The sequence below is a fragment of the Chiloscyllium plagiosum genome, chromosome 21, assembly GCF_004010195.1.
Source record: "Chiloscyllium plagiosum isolate BGI_BamShark_2017 chromosome 21, ASM401019v2, whole genome shotgun sequence".
In the NCBI taxonomy this organism is placed as follows: domain Eukaryota; kingdom Metazoa; phylum Chordata; class Chondrichthyes; order Orectolobiformes; family Hemiscylliidae; genus Chiloscyllium; species Chiloscyllium plagiosum.
In genome coordinates, this window is record NC_057730.1 from 58,550,856 (window position 1) to 58,569,776 (window position 18,921).

General features: G+C 42.0%; 1 protein-coding gene across 6 annotated transcripts in view; it reads left to right on the forward strand.

Annotated features, from left to right (window-relative positions):
• Positions 1 to 18,921, forward strand: part of iqck (IQ motif containing K) — a 100,219-nt gene that overhangs the window by 60,213 nt on the left and 21,085 nt on the right. Inside the window, exon 8 of one of the 6 annotated variants that reach the window (XM_043712180.1) lies at positions 184 to 935. The exons of the other annotated variants lie outside the window; for them this stretch is intronic. Within the exon in view, the coding sequence (XP_043568115.1) occupies positions 184 to 249 (66 nt within the window). The 3' untranslated portion in view covers positions 250 to 935. Of the gene's footprint in view, positions 1 to 183; positions 936 to 18,921 lie in introns of those variants that run through there. 6 annotated transcript variants of the gene reach the window in all.

The following is an 18,921-nucleotide window of genomic DNA, read 5'->3' on the forward strand; positions in this document are numbered from 1 at the left end:
ATCTCTGTAATGCTGGAGTCGCAGTAGGACCGAGCGGGGGCGCTGGTCCGATCTGGGCCTGCGCACTGCGACCCGGTGTGCCCGTTCAACTTGCATCCAGCCCAACCCGACTTCCAACTTCAAAAACTGCGAGAGCCATAGCTCCAAGAAGCTGATGACCTAGCCTTTCTCCTCTCGCTCCAGCAGCCCGACCAGGCGGATGTTCTACCGACAGCCTCGATTTTTGAGATCGTTGACCTGCTCTACTGAGGCCCGTACCTGCTGTTCTAGAGCCTGGACCAGACCCGCCGAGGACTCTGTCGTGGTTTTGGAGGTTGCGGTCTGTTGCTCCACCTCCCTGATGTGCTGCCCGAGACACTGGATCTCCTGGTCATGCTTCTGCAGCATGACGAGATCGGTTCAAGCCTGGTCTGGGTTTCCTCCATCAACAAATCACTCTTCTCTCAGAGTTTCACAAACTCTGACATCAGACTGTGTTCCATAGATAAGTCCCCTGGGGCGATCTTGGAGGCCGACACTGAGGCCAATAGCGTGTCTGTTGTTGCAGGGGGCCTGGCTTGCTTGCTGCGATCCTCGCAGCCCCTTCCCTTTGGTCATTTTCCAAACTGTTTTAAACTAACGCTGAACAACTCTAGGGATCAAAGCGTAACTATTTCTACCACATTGGGTAATAAAGAGAGGGTGAGTGCACCACTTTGTCTGGGTTCTGGTGCAGAGCTCAGCAGGGCAGACCTACTGGGTCACCACCATCTATGATTTTTAACTTTATCCACCTCAGTCCAACACCGACTCCTCCACATCAATTTTTAGATGGTCATTGCTTGTTTTATTGAGTTATTTTCACTGCTATTATTGGTTATTTCTTGGATTTTGCTGCAAGGTAGTCAAGAGAAATTTTATGAATACAGTTCAAACTATGAAATAAAATTATTTTACTGGGGAAATTCAAATATACATAACCACTAATTGCAAAAAAGAACTAACATAATCTTAAGAGCTTGAATCTGAACTGAAAATAAAAAGTGCTGGAGATCACAGCGGATCAGGCAGCATCCATGGACAGAAAGCAGGCTAACATTTTGAGTCATCAGCTCAGATGAAGAGTCAGCTAGACTCAAAATGTTAGCTTGCTTTCTCACCATGGATGCTAACATAATAGTTACATTGTTCTGTAGCATGGTCATGTGGTACAGTGGGTGGTGCTCCTTCCTCTCAGCCCAAAACTGTGAGTTTGCGTTGCACTCCATGGCCTTGATAGTCAGCATTGTGTTCATAACGTGGCTAACCTGCAAATCCTCTGATGCAACAATAACAGGCAGAAGGATCAGGAGAGACCCCTAGTCAGCCATGTTTGATGATGAGTGGCACCCGTCAAGGTATAGCCTAAGCTGACAAACTACGAAACTGTTCCTGGAATAACAATCTATGGAAAACATACTAATTTTTAAATAGAATACATAAATACAATTAATTATCATACTAGGAAAGAAATGTTAGTAACTCCTATTAATATATGTATCAGGAAAAGTGATCGATTGATTAATTTATTGTCATGTGTACCGAAGTATAGGGAAAGCTTTGTGTACGAGTAGTACAAGGAGATCACAGTTAACAAGGATGTAAGATCAAAAAGGCTTAGACAGAGGCATACGGGTAACAATGCACAGGACGTGTGCCAGATAAGATCAACTTTAGCAAGATCAGCATTATTTGAAGCTAAAGAATTCATTCATCAGTCTAGTAATGGCCGGGGAGAAGCTGTTCCTGAACCTGCTGGTGCGTGTGTTCAAGCTTCAGTATCTTCTGCAGACAGAAGGTGTTTTAGGAGATCATTGTTCAAGAAGGGGAGACAACCCTGGTAATTATAGACCAGTAAGCCTTACATCAGTTGTGGGTAAAGTGTTGAAAAATGTTATAAGAGATAGGATTTATAATCATATTTATAATTTTAAAAATTAAGTTGATTAAGGATAGTCAACACAGTTTTGTGAAGGGTAGGCCGTGCCTCACAAACCTTGTTGAGTTCTTTGAAATGGTGACCAAACAGGTGGATGAGAGTAAAGTGGTTGATGTGGTGTATATGGATTTCAGTAAGGTGTTTGAGGAGATTCCCATCAGTAGGCTATTGCACAAAATACGGAGGTATGGGATTGCGGGTGATTTAGTATTTGGATCAGAATTTGGCTAGCTGATGGTGGTTGATGGGAAATATTCATCCTGGAGTTAAGTTACTAGTGGTGTGCCGCAAGGATCTGTTTTGGGGCCAATGCTGTTTGTCATTTTTATAAATGACCTGGATGAGGGCATAGAAGGATGGGTTAGTGAATTCGCGTTATACACTAAGGTCGGTGGAGTTGTGGATAGTGCTGAAGAATGTTGCAGGTTACAGAGGGACATAGATAAGCTGCAGAGATGGGCTGAGAGGTGGCAAATGGAGTTTAGTGTGGAAAAGTGTGAGGCAGTTCACTTTGGAAGGAGCAACAGGAATAAAGAGCACTGGGTTAATGATAAGATTCTTGCTAGTGTAGATGAACAGAGAGATCTTGATGTCCATGTACATAGATCCCTGAAAGTTGTCACCCAGGTTGATAGGATTGTTAAGAAGGCATACGGTGTGTTTGCTTTTATTGGTAGAGGGATTGAGTTTTGAAGCCATGATGTCATGCTGCAGCTGTACAAAACTCTGGTGCAGCAGCACTTGGAGTATTGCGTACAGTTCTGGTCACCACATTATAGGAAGGATGTAGAAGCTTTGGAGAGGGTTCAGAGGAGATTTACTAGGATATTGCCTGGTATGAAGGGAAGGTCTTACGAGGAAAGGCTGAGGGACTTGAGGCTGTTTTCATTCGAGAGAAGAAGGTTGTGAGGTGACTTAATTGAGACATATCAGATAATCAGAGAGTTAGATAGGGTGGATCGTGAGAGCCTTTTTCTTCAGATGGTGATAGCTAGCACGAGGGGACATAGCTTTAAACTGAGGGGTGATAGATATAGGATAGACGTCAGAGGTAGTTTCTTTATTCAGAGAGTAGTAGGGGCGTGGAACGCATTGCCTGCAACAGTAGTAGACTCACCAAATTTAAGGGCAGTTAAATAGTCATTGGATAGACATATGGATGAAAATGGAATAGTGTAGGATACATGGGTTTCAGATTGGTTCCACAGGTCGGTGCAACATCGAGCGCCGAAGGGCCTGTACTGTGCTGTAATGTTCTATGTTCTATCATTACTGGTGCAATGGATCTTTGATAGTGTTGGCAGTCTTTCCATGGCAGCAAGCCATGTAAATGGAGTCCATGGATGGAAAGCTGGCTTCTGTAATGGTCTGGACTGTGCACACACACAACTTTCTGTATTTTCTTACTGGGCAGAGCAGTTATCGTACCAGGTTGTTGTGCGCGTGGTCAGTATGCTTTCAGTGGTGCACCTGTGAAAGTTGGTGAGGGTCCTTATGGACATGCCAAATTTCCTGAGCTATCTGAGGAAGAGTTGTTGCCATGCCTTCTTGACCGTCTCAGAAAAATAGAGAAAATGAGATGTGACATGCTGAAATTATAAATGAAATGTATTCAGAGTAATTAGACATTTTACAACTAAATTAAACAATACAGATGTCATGGAATGTAAGGAGTTAAACATTAAAAGTAAGACAGCTTAGAATGAAAATTATGTGCTGTAGAGAATAATAGGAAAAAGTGAGGATTGTAGATGCTGGAGATCAGAGCTGAAAATGTGTTGCTGGAAAAGCGCAGCAGGTCAGGCAGCCTTCCTGAAGAAGGGCTCATGCCCGAAACGTCGATTCTCCTGCTCCTTGGATGCTGCCTGACCTGCTGCGCTTTTCCAGCAACACATTTTCAGCTGTAGAGAATAATAGCATGACACAGAATGCAAGGCTGTGTCTCTGGGGAAACTTGAAGCAATCCTAAGGCTGGCAGTCTCCCCATTCAGAATATTATATAACTGGACTGTGACTTTGAATAATTGTCATGTACTGAATGTCCTTTCTCCATTGAGGTTTCTATTTGAACTTCACCTGAGGGTCTTTATAATTTATCCTGTTTGAATTCCCAGAGGTTGGATTTATAATATAAGGTTTTTTGAAGTCTAAGATCATCTTTCATAAATTCAATACTTTTGAAAAATCATGAACTATTTTACATTAAAATTTGCTGTACAGCATTCACATTTTGTTAAAAAATAAACATTTGGGTAGTTTTCCTTACTTCAGGGATCCAGAAATGTCTATGGAAGCATGGGCAGAGATCTGCAAGGTCTATGTTCCAGCAACATTCTCACGTACTTGGTCCCATGACTGGAAAATTACCATATCACACTGTCCCTAAGGAATGGAAAACTGACACAGATAGTTTTATTTCCTTTGTATGGGATTTTATGCAAAATGTTACTGTGCTTCAGTTTGCCAGTTATCCTCAGAAAAGGGGAGTGTCATGAAAAGTTGAAGATGCTCGGGTATTCTTAAGCCTAGTGACCCAGGGTGATTAATTATGATATTTCCCTCCTCAGAGGAAGCACTCAATCTCTGGTCTCTGTTCAACACCTCATGATTATTTTGCCAGTCTGTGAAAGAGTTCACATAGAACACCAGACAATTGTACTGCCTCATGTTTTGTAATTGAAAATAATTTTGCACATTAGATCAAGGGTTGAATACTAGATGATTGGTTCAGGACAACAGTATTGATTTTTGTCTACTGCAGTATTAGGCCATTATTTGGGTAGTTGATCTTTTTCTTACACCAGAAGTCTAAATGTTCAACAGAGTTAATTTTTTACACTGGGAATATACAGGAGTAGGTCCCCTGAGTAAGATATTCAGCCCCTTGAGTTTAGGTTAGGTCAAAGCTAGAACATAGAACATTACAGGGCAGAACAGGCTCTTTTGCCCTCGATGTTGCGCTGACCTGTGGAACCACAAGCTGGCCTATTTCCTAAGTCCATCCACGTGCCTTAGTTCTGTAACTATTTATACCTTTATTGGACAAAAAACTTATTAACCTCAGTTTTGGATCGTTCAACTAATATCACTTCAATGGCTTTATGGACAGAGTCCTGACCCATTCTTCAGCATTGTTGAAAATGACATATTTTGCCCAAATGTTTATCTGGCTCTCATCAGGACCTTTTATAAAAATACCGCTTCAAGGGTGAAAACAAAGCTTACATTGCATGAGAGGAGCGCAGTGATTGGGGTTTGGCAGTTTGGTAGAGGCATTGCCATAGAGAATGTACCCATTAATTCTGATTAATAGTTAACACCAAACTTTGTTTAAGTTTTATACCAAGCAGTTTGAGTCTGATTTTCATTCCAATCAGAGTTCACTTGCTAACCATTCAGCAGGGAGAAAGTGAGGTCTGCAGATGCTGGAGATCAAAGTTGAAACTTTATTGCTGGAACAGCACAGCAGGTCAGGCAGCATCCAGGGAACAGGAGATTCGACGTTTCGGGCACAGGCCCTTCTTCAGGAATGAGCAGAGAGTGTTCAGCAGGAGAAGATAAAAGGTAGGGAGGAGGGACTTGGAGGAGGGGCGTTGGAAATGTGATAGGTGGAAAGAGGTCTTGACCTCTTTCCACCTATCACATTTCCAACGCCCCTCCTCCAAGTCCCTCCTCCCTACCTTTTATCTTCTCCTGCTGAACACTCTCTGCTCATTCCTGAAGAAGGGCCTGTGCCCGAAACGTCGAATCTCCTGTTCCCTGGATGCTGCCTGACCTGCTGTGCTGTTCCAGCAATAAAGTTTCAACTTTGATATCCAAATGAATCCAACAAGAACTGGACCAAGCATATGTGGTACTCATAATCTTCTTCATCCTAAGTATACGCATGATTTTACTACAACTGCTAAGTATTTCATCAGTAATATTTTCAGCAACATAACACAAAACATCGCAGATAAGAAAAACTGCAGCATATTAACATGCCAAATTTCCCCTAAAGTAAATGCATTAAAATTCCATCAAATTTGACAATATTGTTATGTATTTGGCTTTAAGGGGTTAACACGTAGGGGGTTCCATACAACAGCCAAGCAGGGTGAGATCAATAGTTGTGATGTTGAGAAGATATGCTCTTCTTCATTAGGGTAAATAAAACCACAGAAAGTAGACAAAATCAAACACAAAATATTGCTGAGGAAAGGAGTGAACAAAGACAGAAATGGGAACTATTTAAATGTAAATCTATGATTCGCTCCAGTAATAATATCTAACAATATTCAATATCTAGGATCATACCAAAAGAGTACTTTGAAGTATTAAAGGGATTTTCTGCTATCTAGTGATCTCTGAGGCATGAAGTTTCCCTTTCTTGATATGTGCAAGATCAAGACAAACACTAGGCATACAGTAACAGTGATATCACCGCAGGGAGTTGGCAGCCAATTACACTGAAGTATTCTCAAACAGCAAATCAGAAAGTAAAATGCAGTAAAATCTTCTACTCAATTAAAATTTCCACAGAGTAAATACAAATCATCAGTGATACACATGGGATTAAAGTAGCTGAAATATCATAACTTTTTTTTAAATTTGAAAAAAACATTATTGCCATAATAATGGCAAAAAAGCATCCCAGTGATATAACATTAGATTTCTATGAGTAACTATTGAGTTATTAAAATTAAATTGCATTTATATAGTAACTGTTATGGCCACAGAAAGATCCAAAATGCTTTACAGCCAATAAAGTACTTTGGAAGTACAGTCAGTGTTGACACATAGCAGGCAATTTACATGTAGCAAGCTCCCACAAAAAGAAATGCTGTACTAATTATTGAAAAAATATTGACTATGACACCTGGAACAACTTTCTCATCAGTGGTGAGGTTCTGGAACCCACGAGTTCAAAGGGTAATACAGGCAAAAACCATAATCACATTAAAACATGCGGTGGAACAGTCAATGGGTTTAGGAATCAAAATTTGGAGAGTGGGATTAGTGTGACGAGGTATTCATCGACTGGTATGGACATAATGTGCCAGACGACTACCTTCTGTGCATGAAATCTTACTGTGTTTTCTATGTATCTATAACTCTTATTAAAAATAGTGCCATTGGCTCTTCTATGTCTACATTAGAGGACAGACAGGCCTTCACTTAGTAGGCTCTCGTCAAAAAGATAGCAGCTTAAATCTTCCAACTTCCCTCACTGGATTGGAATGTGTTGCTGGAAAAGCGCAGCAGGTCAGGCAGCATCCAGGGAACAGGAGAATCGACGTTTCGGGCATAAACCCTTCTTCAGGAATGAGGAAAGTTTGTCCAGCAGGCTAAGATAAAAGGTAGGGAGGAGGGACTTGGGGGAGGGGCGTCGGAAATGTGATAGGTGGAAAGAGGTCAAGGTGAGGGTGATAGGCCAGACTGGGGTGGGGGCGGAGAGGTCGGGAAGAAGATTGCAGGTTAGGAAGGCGGTGCTGAGTTCGATGGATTTGACTGAGACAAGGTGGGAGGAGGGGAAATGAAATTTTCAGCTCTGATCTCCAGCATCTGCAGACCTCACTTTCTCCTAGCCATAGTGAAGCCACACAGTGTCTAACTCAATGACTCGTCTCTGGTAAATACGAACGTTGTTGATCTCCTCTTGTGTTGAAATCAGAAACAGACATGAAGGTGACAATTGGAAGCCACCCACCCTGCACTGAGACTGAAGCCAGCCGTCTCTGGTTTGATGTTTTCAAGAAAGACCTTTATATCTGCGATGGGAAGATTTGGGTGTCAATCTTACAAGGTAATGCAACAATATCATTAAGGTAGAGATGGATTGTTTGTAGTGCCACCCCTCAGTGAAGTTGTTAATGAATAAATAGAATACATAAAGAAAGAAAGTCACATTTGTATGAACCTCAGCAAGGCTCATTACGGTCAATGAAATTTTTTTTACTCAGCCAATGAAACAGGGCACAATAAGCTCCCACAAACAGCAATATGATAGTTGCCAAGTGACCTGCTTTTGCAATGTTGATTGGTCAGGACTCCAGGGTTAACTCCCTTACTATTCTTTAAAATTGTGCTATGGTATCTTCTCCCTCCACTTGAGAGGATAGAATCATAGAATCCCTACAGTGTGGAAACAGGCCCTTCAGCTCAGCCCGGCACCGCCTTCCTGACCTGCAGTCTTCTTCTTGACCTCTCCGCCTCCATCCTACTCCGACCTATCACCCTCACCTTGACCTCTTTCCACCTATCACATTTCCAACGCCCCTCCTCCAAGTCCCTCCTCCCTACCTTTTATCTTCTCCTGCTGAACACTCTCTGCTCATTCCTGAAGAAGGGCCTGTGCCCGAAACGTCGAATCTCCTGTTCCCTGGATGCTGCCTGACCTGCTGTGCTGTTCCAGCAATAAAGTTTCAACCATTCAGCACTCTCCTCTCGTGCAGTATGAATATTGGCTTTCCTGTTGACTTGTCCTGATGAGTGTTCAGGCAAAAAGCTCCAGTAAACTGTGTATTTTTTAGCAATGCTCGCATTTTGTAATACCAAACAATTTGACTACCTTTTCAATTAAGAAGTGCTTGCTGAAATTATCCCGATATACCTTGCTATAATACAGAGGAATTAGTTTACAGTTATCTACCAGAGCTTCAACACCTCATTTAGATTGATTCTTAACCTTTATTTAAGGGAGTGCAAGTCGAGCTTACCTAATCTATTCTTTTATTTTAATCGTTTTAATTATTATCTCATTCTTTTGACCCTGTGCTGTACTCTATTCAAGGCCAATATCATGTTTCTGGGTGTGCTGGCCAGAACTGAACTCAGCTTTATGAGCTTAACTAGAATTCTATGTAATTGGACTAAAGTTTGCACCCCTTTGTATTCTTGCCTTCTTGAGAAAAAATCCCAACATTCCTCTTGCCTTATTTTTAGTTTTTGTAACCTTTAAAAGCTTTTGGTGAACATTGTATTTGGAAAACTATTTAAGTAAAGTTGCATAGTCCCAGAGGACATAGAGCTGCTCTCTCAGGAGTGGTTTAACCTGAGGATTACCACACCTTGGATGAGGGGAGAGATTAAAAGGAAGGGCCTTGGCAGTAACTTAAGCTGGTGTGGGAATTGAACCTACACTGTTTGCAGCACTCTGCATCACAAACCAGCTGTACAGTCAATTAAGCTAACTGACTGTCAGAACATTTGTCTATTATTAAAATATATTGTTCAATGTATTTCGTCTCGTCCATCATCACCATAAAGTCCAACATTCCATGATATCTGGGATTCTGTCGCGTAATAACAAAAAAAAGTACTGAGGAAAATTATGGCTATAAAAGGTGGAAAGTCACCAGGATCAGGAGTTCAATGTAGGTAAGTGTGAGGTGATTCACTTTGGTAAGAGTAACAAGAAGATGGGGTACTGGGCTAATGGTCGGATACTTGGTAGTGTGGATGAGCAGAGGGATCTTGGTGTCCATGTACACAGATCTCTGAAAGTTGCCACCCAGGTAAATAGTGCGGTGAGGAAGGCATATGGCGTACTGGCTTTTATTGGTAGAGGAATTGAGTTCCGGAGTCCTGAGGTCATGATGCAGTTGTATAAAACTCTGGTGCGGCCACATCTGGAATATTATTAGGGGTTTAGATAGGGTTGACCATGAGAACCTTTTTCCACGTATGGAGTCAGCTATTACGAGGGGGCATAGCTTTAAATTAAGGGGTGGCAGGTATAGGACAGATGTTAGGGATAGATTCTTTACTCAGCGAGTCGTGAGTTCATGGAATGCCCTGCCAGTAGCAGTGGTGGACTCTCCCTCTTTATGGGCATTTAAGCGGGCATTGGATAGGCATATGGAGGATAGTGGGCTAGTGTAGGTTAGGTGGGCTTGGATCAGAGCAACATTGACGGCGAAAGAGCCTGTACTGCGCTGTATTTTTCTATGTTCTAGATGGTTTCCTTCCCAGTGATTTGAAGGAAATAGTTAACATCAGTGTGGATTCTTGAACTATAATCTTCCACAGTATGGGAATTGTTCATTTAGACTGGAAAATTGAACATTATAAAGTCACACTGCACAGAAACAGACAAATCAGTCCAACTCTTCCACATCAACTAGATATCCCAATCTGACCTAGTCTCATTTGCCAGTATTTGGCCCATATTCCTCTAAATCTTTCCTATTTATGTATCCATCCAGATGACTTTTAAATGTTACAATTGAACCCACTTCCTCTGGACAGCTCTTTGTGAGAAAGTTACCCCTCAGGTCTTTTTAAATCTTACCCCTCTCTCCTTAAACCTGTGCCCTCTAGTTTTGGACTCCCCTACCCTGGGAAGAAGACCTTGGCTATTCACCCTATGAATTTGCCTCATGATTTTATAAACTTCTGTAAGGTCACCCCTCAGCCTCCAACATGCTCAATGAAGGTGAGAGAAGGAAACTAAAGAATGATAGAACAGTTAGTCTAACATTTTTTGTTGGAAAATTGCTACAAGTGCAGAATCACGCAAAGGGTGACTAAACCGCTTGAAAATTTGCATCTGAACAGACAGAGCCAGCAGGGTATTGTGAACGTCCTGAAATAGCCAGGATATGTGTTGTGAGCAAGAGTTCCAGTTGTCTGTGAGGACGAGTTCAGATGTGGTTGCACATTGAAATTTGTGGTCTTTGATGGCATTGCTGCCTCTCAATGCAAATTTGAAAAGAAGAGTGGGTGAGGGTGCAAGTAGCCCATAGTCTCTAATGTACATTGGGATGGGAACCAAAATTGTAGTCTGAGTATACGGGAGGTTGACAGTAGTGAAGTCAGAACTAAGCTTTCAAGATCGCAAGAAGGCACCGGCAATCAGGATGTTGGTTTGAAATGTGTGTACTTCAATACCAGGAGCATCTGGAATAAGGTGTGAACTTGCAGCATGGGTTGATACCTGGGATTTTGATGTTGTGGCCATTTCAGAGACATGGGTAGAGCAGGGACAGGAATAGTTATTGCAGCTTCTGGGATTTAGATGTTTCAGTAAGAATAGAGAAAATGGTAAAAGAGGGGACGGTGTGGCACTGTTAATCAAGGATCATATTACGGCTGCAGAAAGGCTATTTGAGGACTCCTCTACTGAGGTAGTATGGGCTGAGATTGGAAACAGGAAAGGAGAGGTTACACTGTTGGGAGTTTTCTATAGGTCTCCAAATAGTTCCAGATATGTAGAGGAAGGAATAGCAACGACGATACTCAATAGGAGCAAGAGTGACAGGGTAGTTGTTATGGGGGCTTTAACTTTCCAAATATTGACTGGGAATACTATAGCTCAAGTACTTTAGATGGGTCAGTTTTTGTCCAATGCATGCAAGAGGATTTCCTGACACAATATGTAGACAGGCCAACAGGGGGCGAGGCCACATTAGATTTGGTACTGGGTAATGAACCCAGCCACATGTTAGATTTGGAGGTAGGTGTGCACTTTGGTGATAGTGACCACAATTCGATTATGTTTACTTTAGTGATGGAAAGGGATAGGTATATAACGCAGGGCAAAAGTTATAGCTGGGGGAAAGGCAATTACAATGCAATTAGGCAAGATTTAGGAAGCACGGGATGGGGAAGGAAACCGCAGGGGATGGGGACAATTGAAAGGAACAGCTATTGTGAGTCCTTAATAAGCATGTACTGGTCAGGCAGGGAGATAGTTGTCCAGCGTGGGAGCTGTGGTTTACTAAGGAATTTGAATCTCTTGTCAAGAGGAAGAAGATGGCTTATGTTAGGATGAGATGTGATGGCTTAGTTAAGGGGCTTGAGAGTTGTAAGTTAGCCAGAAAAGATCCAAAGAGAGGGCTAAGAAGAGCCAGGACGGGACAGGAGAAGTCATTGGCAGATAGGATCAAGGAAAACCCTAAGGCTTTCAAACATATCAGGAATAAAAGAATGACTAGAGTAAGATTAGGGCCAATCAAGCATAGTAGCAGGAAGTTGTGTGTGGAATCAGAGGAGATAAGGGAAGCGCTAAATGAATACATTTTGTCAGTATTCACACAAGAAAAAGACAATGTAGTCAAGGAGAAGTCTGAGATACAGGCTACTAGACTAGATGGGATTGAGGTGTTAGCAATTCTGGAAAATGTAAAAATAGATAAACCTGGGCTGGATGGAACTTATCCTAGGATTCTCTGGGGAGCGAAGGAGGAGATAGCAGAGCCTTTTGCTTTGATCTTTATGTCATCATTGTCTACAGGAATAGTGCTAGAAGACTGGAGTATAGCAAATGTTGTTCCTTTGTTCAAGAAGGGGAGTCGAGACAACCCTGGTAATTATAGATTAGATTAGATTACTTACAGTGTAGAAACAGGCCCTTCGGCCCAACAAGTCCACAACGACCCTCCGAAGAGCAACCCACCCAGACCCATTCCCCTACATTTACCCCTTCATCTAATGCTATGGGAAATTTAGCATGGCCAATTCACCCAACCTGCACATTTTTGGACTGTGAGAGGAAACCGGAGCACCCGGAGGAAACCCACGCAGACACAAAAAGAATGTGCAACTTCACACAGACAGTTACCTGCGGCGGGAATTGAACCTGGGTCTCTGGCACTGTGAGGCAGTAGTGCTAACCACTGTGCCACCATGCCACCAGACTAGTGAGCCGTACCTCAGTTATGGGTAAAGTGTTAGGAAGGGTTATGAGAAAGAGGATTTATAATCATTTAGAAAGGAATAAGTTAATTAGGGATAGTCAACACAGTTTTGTGAAGGGCAGGTAGTGCTTCACAAACCTTATTGAGTTCATTGAGAAGGTGACCATACAGGTGGATAAAGGTAAAGTGGTTAATGTGGTGTAGGTGGATTTCAGTAAAGCGTTTGATACGGTTCCCACGGTAGGCTATTACACAAAATATGGAACCATAGGATTGAGGATGATTTAGTGGTTTGGATCAGAAATTGGCAAGCTGAAAGAAGACAGAGGGTGGTAGTTGATGGGAAATATTCATCCTGGAGTTCACTTATTAATGGGGTACAAAAGCGCAGCAGGTCAGGCAGCATCCAAGGAGCAAGAGAATCGACGTTTCGGGCATGAGCCCTTCTTCAGGAACTTCCCGAAAAGTCAATTCTCCTGCTCCTTGGATGCTGCCTGACCTGCTGCGCTTTTCCAGCAACACATTTTCAGCTCTGATCTCCAGCATCTGCAGTCCTCACTTTCTCCTATTAATGGGGTACCACAGGATCTGTTGGCCCACTGTTGTTTGTCACTTTTATAAATGACCTAGATGAGGGCAGAGAAGGATGGGTTAGTAAATTTGTGGATGACACTAAGGTCGGTGGAGTTGTGGATAGTGATGAAAGATATTGTAGGTTACAGAGGGACATAGATAAGCTGTAGAGCTGGGCTGAGAGGGGGCAAATGGAGTTTAATGCTAAAAAGTGTGAGTTGATTCACTTTGGAAGGTGCAACAGGAATAAAGAGTACTGGGCTAATGGTAAGACTTGGTAGTGTAGATGAGCAGAGAGATCTCGGTGTCCAGGTACATAGATACTTGAAAGTTGCCACCCAGTTTGATAGGGTTGTTAACTTTTATTGGTAGAGGGATTGAGTTTTGGAACCATGAGATCATGCTGCAGCTGTACAAAACTCTGGTGCAGCCATGTTTGGAGTATTGCATTACAGGAAGGATGTGGAAGCTTTGGAAAGGGTTCAGAGGAGATTTACTAGGATGTTGCCTGGTATGGAGGGAAGGTCTTACGAGGAAAGGCCTAGGGACTTGAGGCTATTTTTGTTCGAGAGAAGAAGGCTGTGAGGTGACTTAATTAAGACATATAATATAACTAGAAGTTAGATAGGTTGGACAGTGAGAGCCTTTTTCCTTGGATAACGATGGCTAGCACAAGGGGACATAGCTTTAAACTGAGGGGTGATAGATGTACAACAGATGTCAGAGGTAGTTTCTTTACTCAGAGAGTAGTACGGGTGTGGAACACACTGCTTGCAACAGTAGTAGATTCGTCAACTTTAAGGGTATTTAAATGGTCATTGGATAGGCATATGCACGAGAATAGAATAGTATAAATTAGATGGGCTTCAGATTGGTTCCACAGGTCAGCGCAACATCGAGGGTCAAAGGGCCTGTACTGCGCTGTAATGTTCTATGTTCTATGTACACTTGTTCAGCTCATTGACCAGGATTTTAAGCAACAGTTTGAGATTCTCAACTGAAGAATGTGGTGCTGGAAAAGCACAGCCGCTCAGGCAGCATCTGAGGAGCAGGAATGAGCTAATTCCTGATGAAGGACTTATGCTTGATCTCCAGCATCTGCAGTCCTCACTTTCACCTAGTGAGATCCTCAGTCAGAAGGCAGGGAGAACTCAGTGTCTGGATACACCAGGCTGCAGTTGTTTTGAATACTAATAGCTAATGGATGCATTTGGTAATATTATATGAGAACTGGAGGCTTCTACTCGACTGCTCAACCAGTCACAGAGTGCTGAAAGACAGCGAAGAAGGTTACCTCAGAGTACAATGGGATCTTGATCAGATGGGACAATGGGCTGAGAAGTGGCAGATGGAGTTTAATTCAGATAAATGCGAGATGCTGCATTTTGAAAAGTCAAATCAGAGTAGGACTTATACACTTAATGGTAAGGTCCTGGGGAGTGTTGCTGAACAAAGAGACCTTGGAGTGCAGGTTCATAGTTCCTTGAAACTAGAGTCGCAGGTAGACAGAATAGTGAAGAAGGTGCTTGATATGCTTTCCTTTATTGTTCAGAGCATTGAGTAGAGGAGTTGGCGGGTCATGTTCGGCTACACAGGACATTGGTTAGCCCACTTTTAGAATATCGCACGCAGTTCTGGTCTCCTTCCTATTGAAATGATGTCATGTATGTTGAAAGGATTCAGAAAAGATTTACAAGGATGTTGCCAAGGTTGGAGGATTTGAGCTATAGGAAGAGGCTGACCAGGCTGGGGCTGTTTTCCCTGGAGCGTCGAAGGCTGGGGGTGACCTGATAGAGATCCGTAAAATCGTGAGGGGCATGGATAAGATAAATAGACAAGGTATTTTCCTTTGGGTAGGATAGTCCAAAACTAGAGGGCATAGATTTAGGGTGAGAGGGGAAAGATATAAGAGGGACCTCAGGGGTAACTTTTTCACACAGAGGGTAGTGCGTACAGTAGATGGAACGAACTGCCAGAAGAAGTGATGGAGGCTGGTACAATTACAGCATTTAAAGGGCATCTGGATAGGAAGGGATTAGATTAGGTTACTTACAGTATGGAAACAGGCCCTTCGGCCGAACAAGTCCACATCACCCCGCTGAAGCGCAACCCACCCATACCCCTACATATACCCCTTACCTAACACTACGGCCAATTTAGCATAGCCAATTCACCTGACCTGCATATCTTTGGACTTTGGGAGGAAACCGGAGCACCCAGAGAAAACCCACGCAGACACGGGGAGAACGTGCAAACTCCACACAATCAGTTGCCTGAGGCGGAAATTGAACCCGGGTCTCTGGCGCTGTGAGGCAGCAGTGCTAACCACTGTGCCACCATGCTGATTAGAGGGCTATGGGCCAAGTGCTGACAAATGAAATTAGATTAAGTTAGGATATTTGGGCGGCATGGATGAATTGGATTGAAGGGTCTATTTTCGTGCTGTACATCTCTATGAGTTAATGGTAGTGTTCCTGGGAGTATCATAAGAACATAGGAACAGATGGAGGACATTCAGCACCTCTAGCCTCCAATGCCAGTCTAAGTCATGGCAGATCTTCTACTTTAATGCTATATTCTAGCACTGCCTCATATCTATTGATGTCATTAGTAATGAGAAATATATTAATATCTGTCTTGAACATATTCAGTAACTGAGTTTCCACAGCCCTCTGGGTAGAAAATTCTCTGGGTCCACAACCCTACTGGTGAAGTTCACCCTCATCTCAATCCTGAATGTTTTATGTTTCATTTTGAGATTGCATCCCCTCGTTGTGAACCTCACAGCCAGGGACATATCCTGAGTGCATCTGCTCTGTCTATGTCTTTAAGAATTTTGTGAGTTTTTACAAGATCACATCTCATTCTTCTAAACCTTTTAGAACAGGGTGTCCTCAATCTGACCTCATAGGACAATCCTCCCATCCCAGGAATCAGTCCGATGAACCTCTGCAGTACTTCATCTGTGGGCCAGGTATATCCTTCCATAGACAAGAGGACCAGAACTGCACACATACTCATGGCATGGTCACATCAGTGTTCTATTCAGTTGAAACAAATTTCTTTGCTACTCAAATTTCCCTGAGAAAAAGGTTAACCTTTAAAAGATTATCTTTGAATTGCTTGCTGCACTTGCTTCAGTGACTTAGGAACAAGGTGACCTAGGTCCCTTGGATATCAACGATTTTCTTATTACTTAAGAAGTATTCTGCACCCTTGTTCCTCCTACCAGTGTGAATAAGCTGACACTACTCAAACATTATATTCCATCTGCTATGGTCCTGCCTGCCCCCTCATCTTCCTCACAACTGATTCCCATCAAGTTTCATATTATCTGCAACCTTGGAAAAATTACAATTGGCTTGCACATCCAAGTTATTGGTATATATTGTGAACAACTGGGCCCAAACACTCTTCCTTGATTATTCACTGGTCACAACTTGCCAACTGCGAATGATCATTTATTATTCCTTTCGGCTTTCTGTCTGTTAACCAATCCTCAGTCTATGATAGTATATTACCCCCAACCCCAAGCAATTTAATTTAATTTGATAAAGTGGGACTTTATCAAAAATCTTCTAAAAATCCAAACACACAGCATCCACTAGTTCCTCCTTCTCAAATATGCAGATGGAATCATCAAAAATTCTTTTTAAATTTGTCAAACATGATTTCTCCTTCAAACATTCAAGTTGACTATCCAATCAGACAAGTATTTTATAAACATCCAGTAATCATGTCCTTTATAACCAATTCTTGTATTTTTCCCTACTATTGATGTCTTTAGGTCCCCAACTCTCCCTCCTCTATTCTTAAACATTGAGGATACTTCTGCAACCTTCCAATGTGTCTGCATCATTGCAGAATTAATCAGATTTTGAAAGTGATTACCACAGCATCCAATATCTCTATATCCTTCTCTTTCAACTCTCAGTTGTGAAAATCATTGGATCCTAAGTATTTGTACATTTTCAGTCCCATTAATTTCTCCAGTGCTGCAATGCTATTAATACTAATCTCTTTTCATTCCACAATTACACTTGACCCCTGGATCTTAATTATTCCTCTGCGATGATAGTCACAAAGTACTACTTAACTTCTCTGTCAATTTTCTATTTCCTATTATCTCTGATCTATTTGGACCCACATTTGTCTTTGCTAATCTTGTCCTTTTTACATACCTATAGAAGCTGCTTTTTTTATATTTCTGTTTTTTTATATTTCTTACTATTTTACATTCTTTCTCTTTTTTTTCTTTATAATTTCTTGGTCAAATTTTTCTGAATCCTAATATTCACCAATCCTCAGCTTACAATGTTTTTGGCCATGATTTGGAGATGCCGGTGTTGGACTGGGGTGTACAAAGTTAAAAATCACACAACATCAGGTTATAGTCCAACAGGTTTAATTGGAAGCACTAGCTTTCGGAGCGACGCTCCTTCATCAGGTGGTTGAAGGAGCAGTGCTCCGAAAGCTAATGTTTTTGGCAACTTTATAAGCCTCCTCATTTTATCTAATACTATCTATAATTTCCCTTGTTAGCCATGGCTGTCTCTTTTTTGTTTGTTGGGTATTTTTGCATTAAAGAAATATATATATATATTTGAAAACAAGCATTAATTCTTTAAAAGTAGCCATTGCCTATCTGCTATCAAATCTTCAAATAAAACAAAGAACTGTGGATGCTGAAGATCTGAAATGAAAACAGAAGTTGCTGGAGAAATTCAGCAAGTTTGACATCATTTGTGGAGAGAAAACAGATTTAACATTTGGGTCCAGTTACCCTTCTTCAGAACTGAAAGGTAGTGTACAGTATATGCTGATGACTGGGGATGGGGATAGAGGAAGGGCTGAGTGGATGGATGGAGACAAAATCCAGAGGGAGAGAAAGAAAATTAGGCAGACAAATAGAAATAAGCTGGGGAAGGAGAAAAGCTGACAATGGGGACCATGAGTAGGTGAAAATGGCTTGGCTGAGCTGAATACAGTCCATGTCATGACAGGGCCTGGGGTATGGGGGTGGGTAAAGGACATGGAAGGAGGTGTTCAGGTTTCAAAATTATTGAACTTGATGTTGAGGACTGAAGATTGCAGAGCCTCCAAACAGAAAGTGAGATGCTTTGCTTCCAGTTTGCACTGAACCTAGCTAGAGCATTGTAACTGTCCATAAAAATGACCCTGAGCTTCCATTTACCTGCCACTTCAACATACCACCAACATGTCTGTTTCAGGCTGTTGCAGTGCTCCAGTGAGGCTCGGCGCAAGCAAAATTAAAAACCTTCATTTCAAGTTGAACTGTATCTTTTCCAGACTTAATGAAAAATTCTGTCATACTATGGTCATTATTACTGAAAGGTTAATTTACAACAAGATATAGGTTAGCTCTTTCTCATTATATATTAGTATACTGTATCTAGAATAACCAGTGCCTAGTTAGGTGTTCAACATATTGCTCCTATAAATTATCTCAAACATCTTCCAGAATGCTTCCTCCAAAAGACCTCATTAGATTTATCAGTCTGTGATTTATCATTCCTCTAGGACTGTCTTGTAACAGGGTTCACCTCTCGACATTCCTCTCTAATGGCTATTGGCATCATTTGTGCATCAGAAATTGGATGTGCCAGTGCAGACACAGACCTCCCCATTGATAAATTCCCCAATGAAAGGACTTTTCTGTGTCACCACCACCAACATGACTCCCCACCCTTCCCCCATCTGTAATCACTCACTAATGAGTATGACTTCCACAAAGGAAATTATCTGTGTACT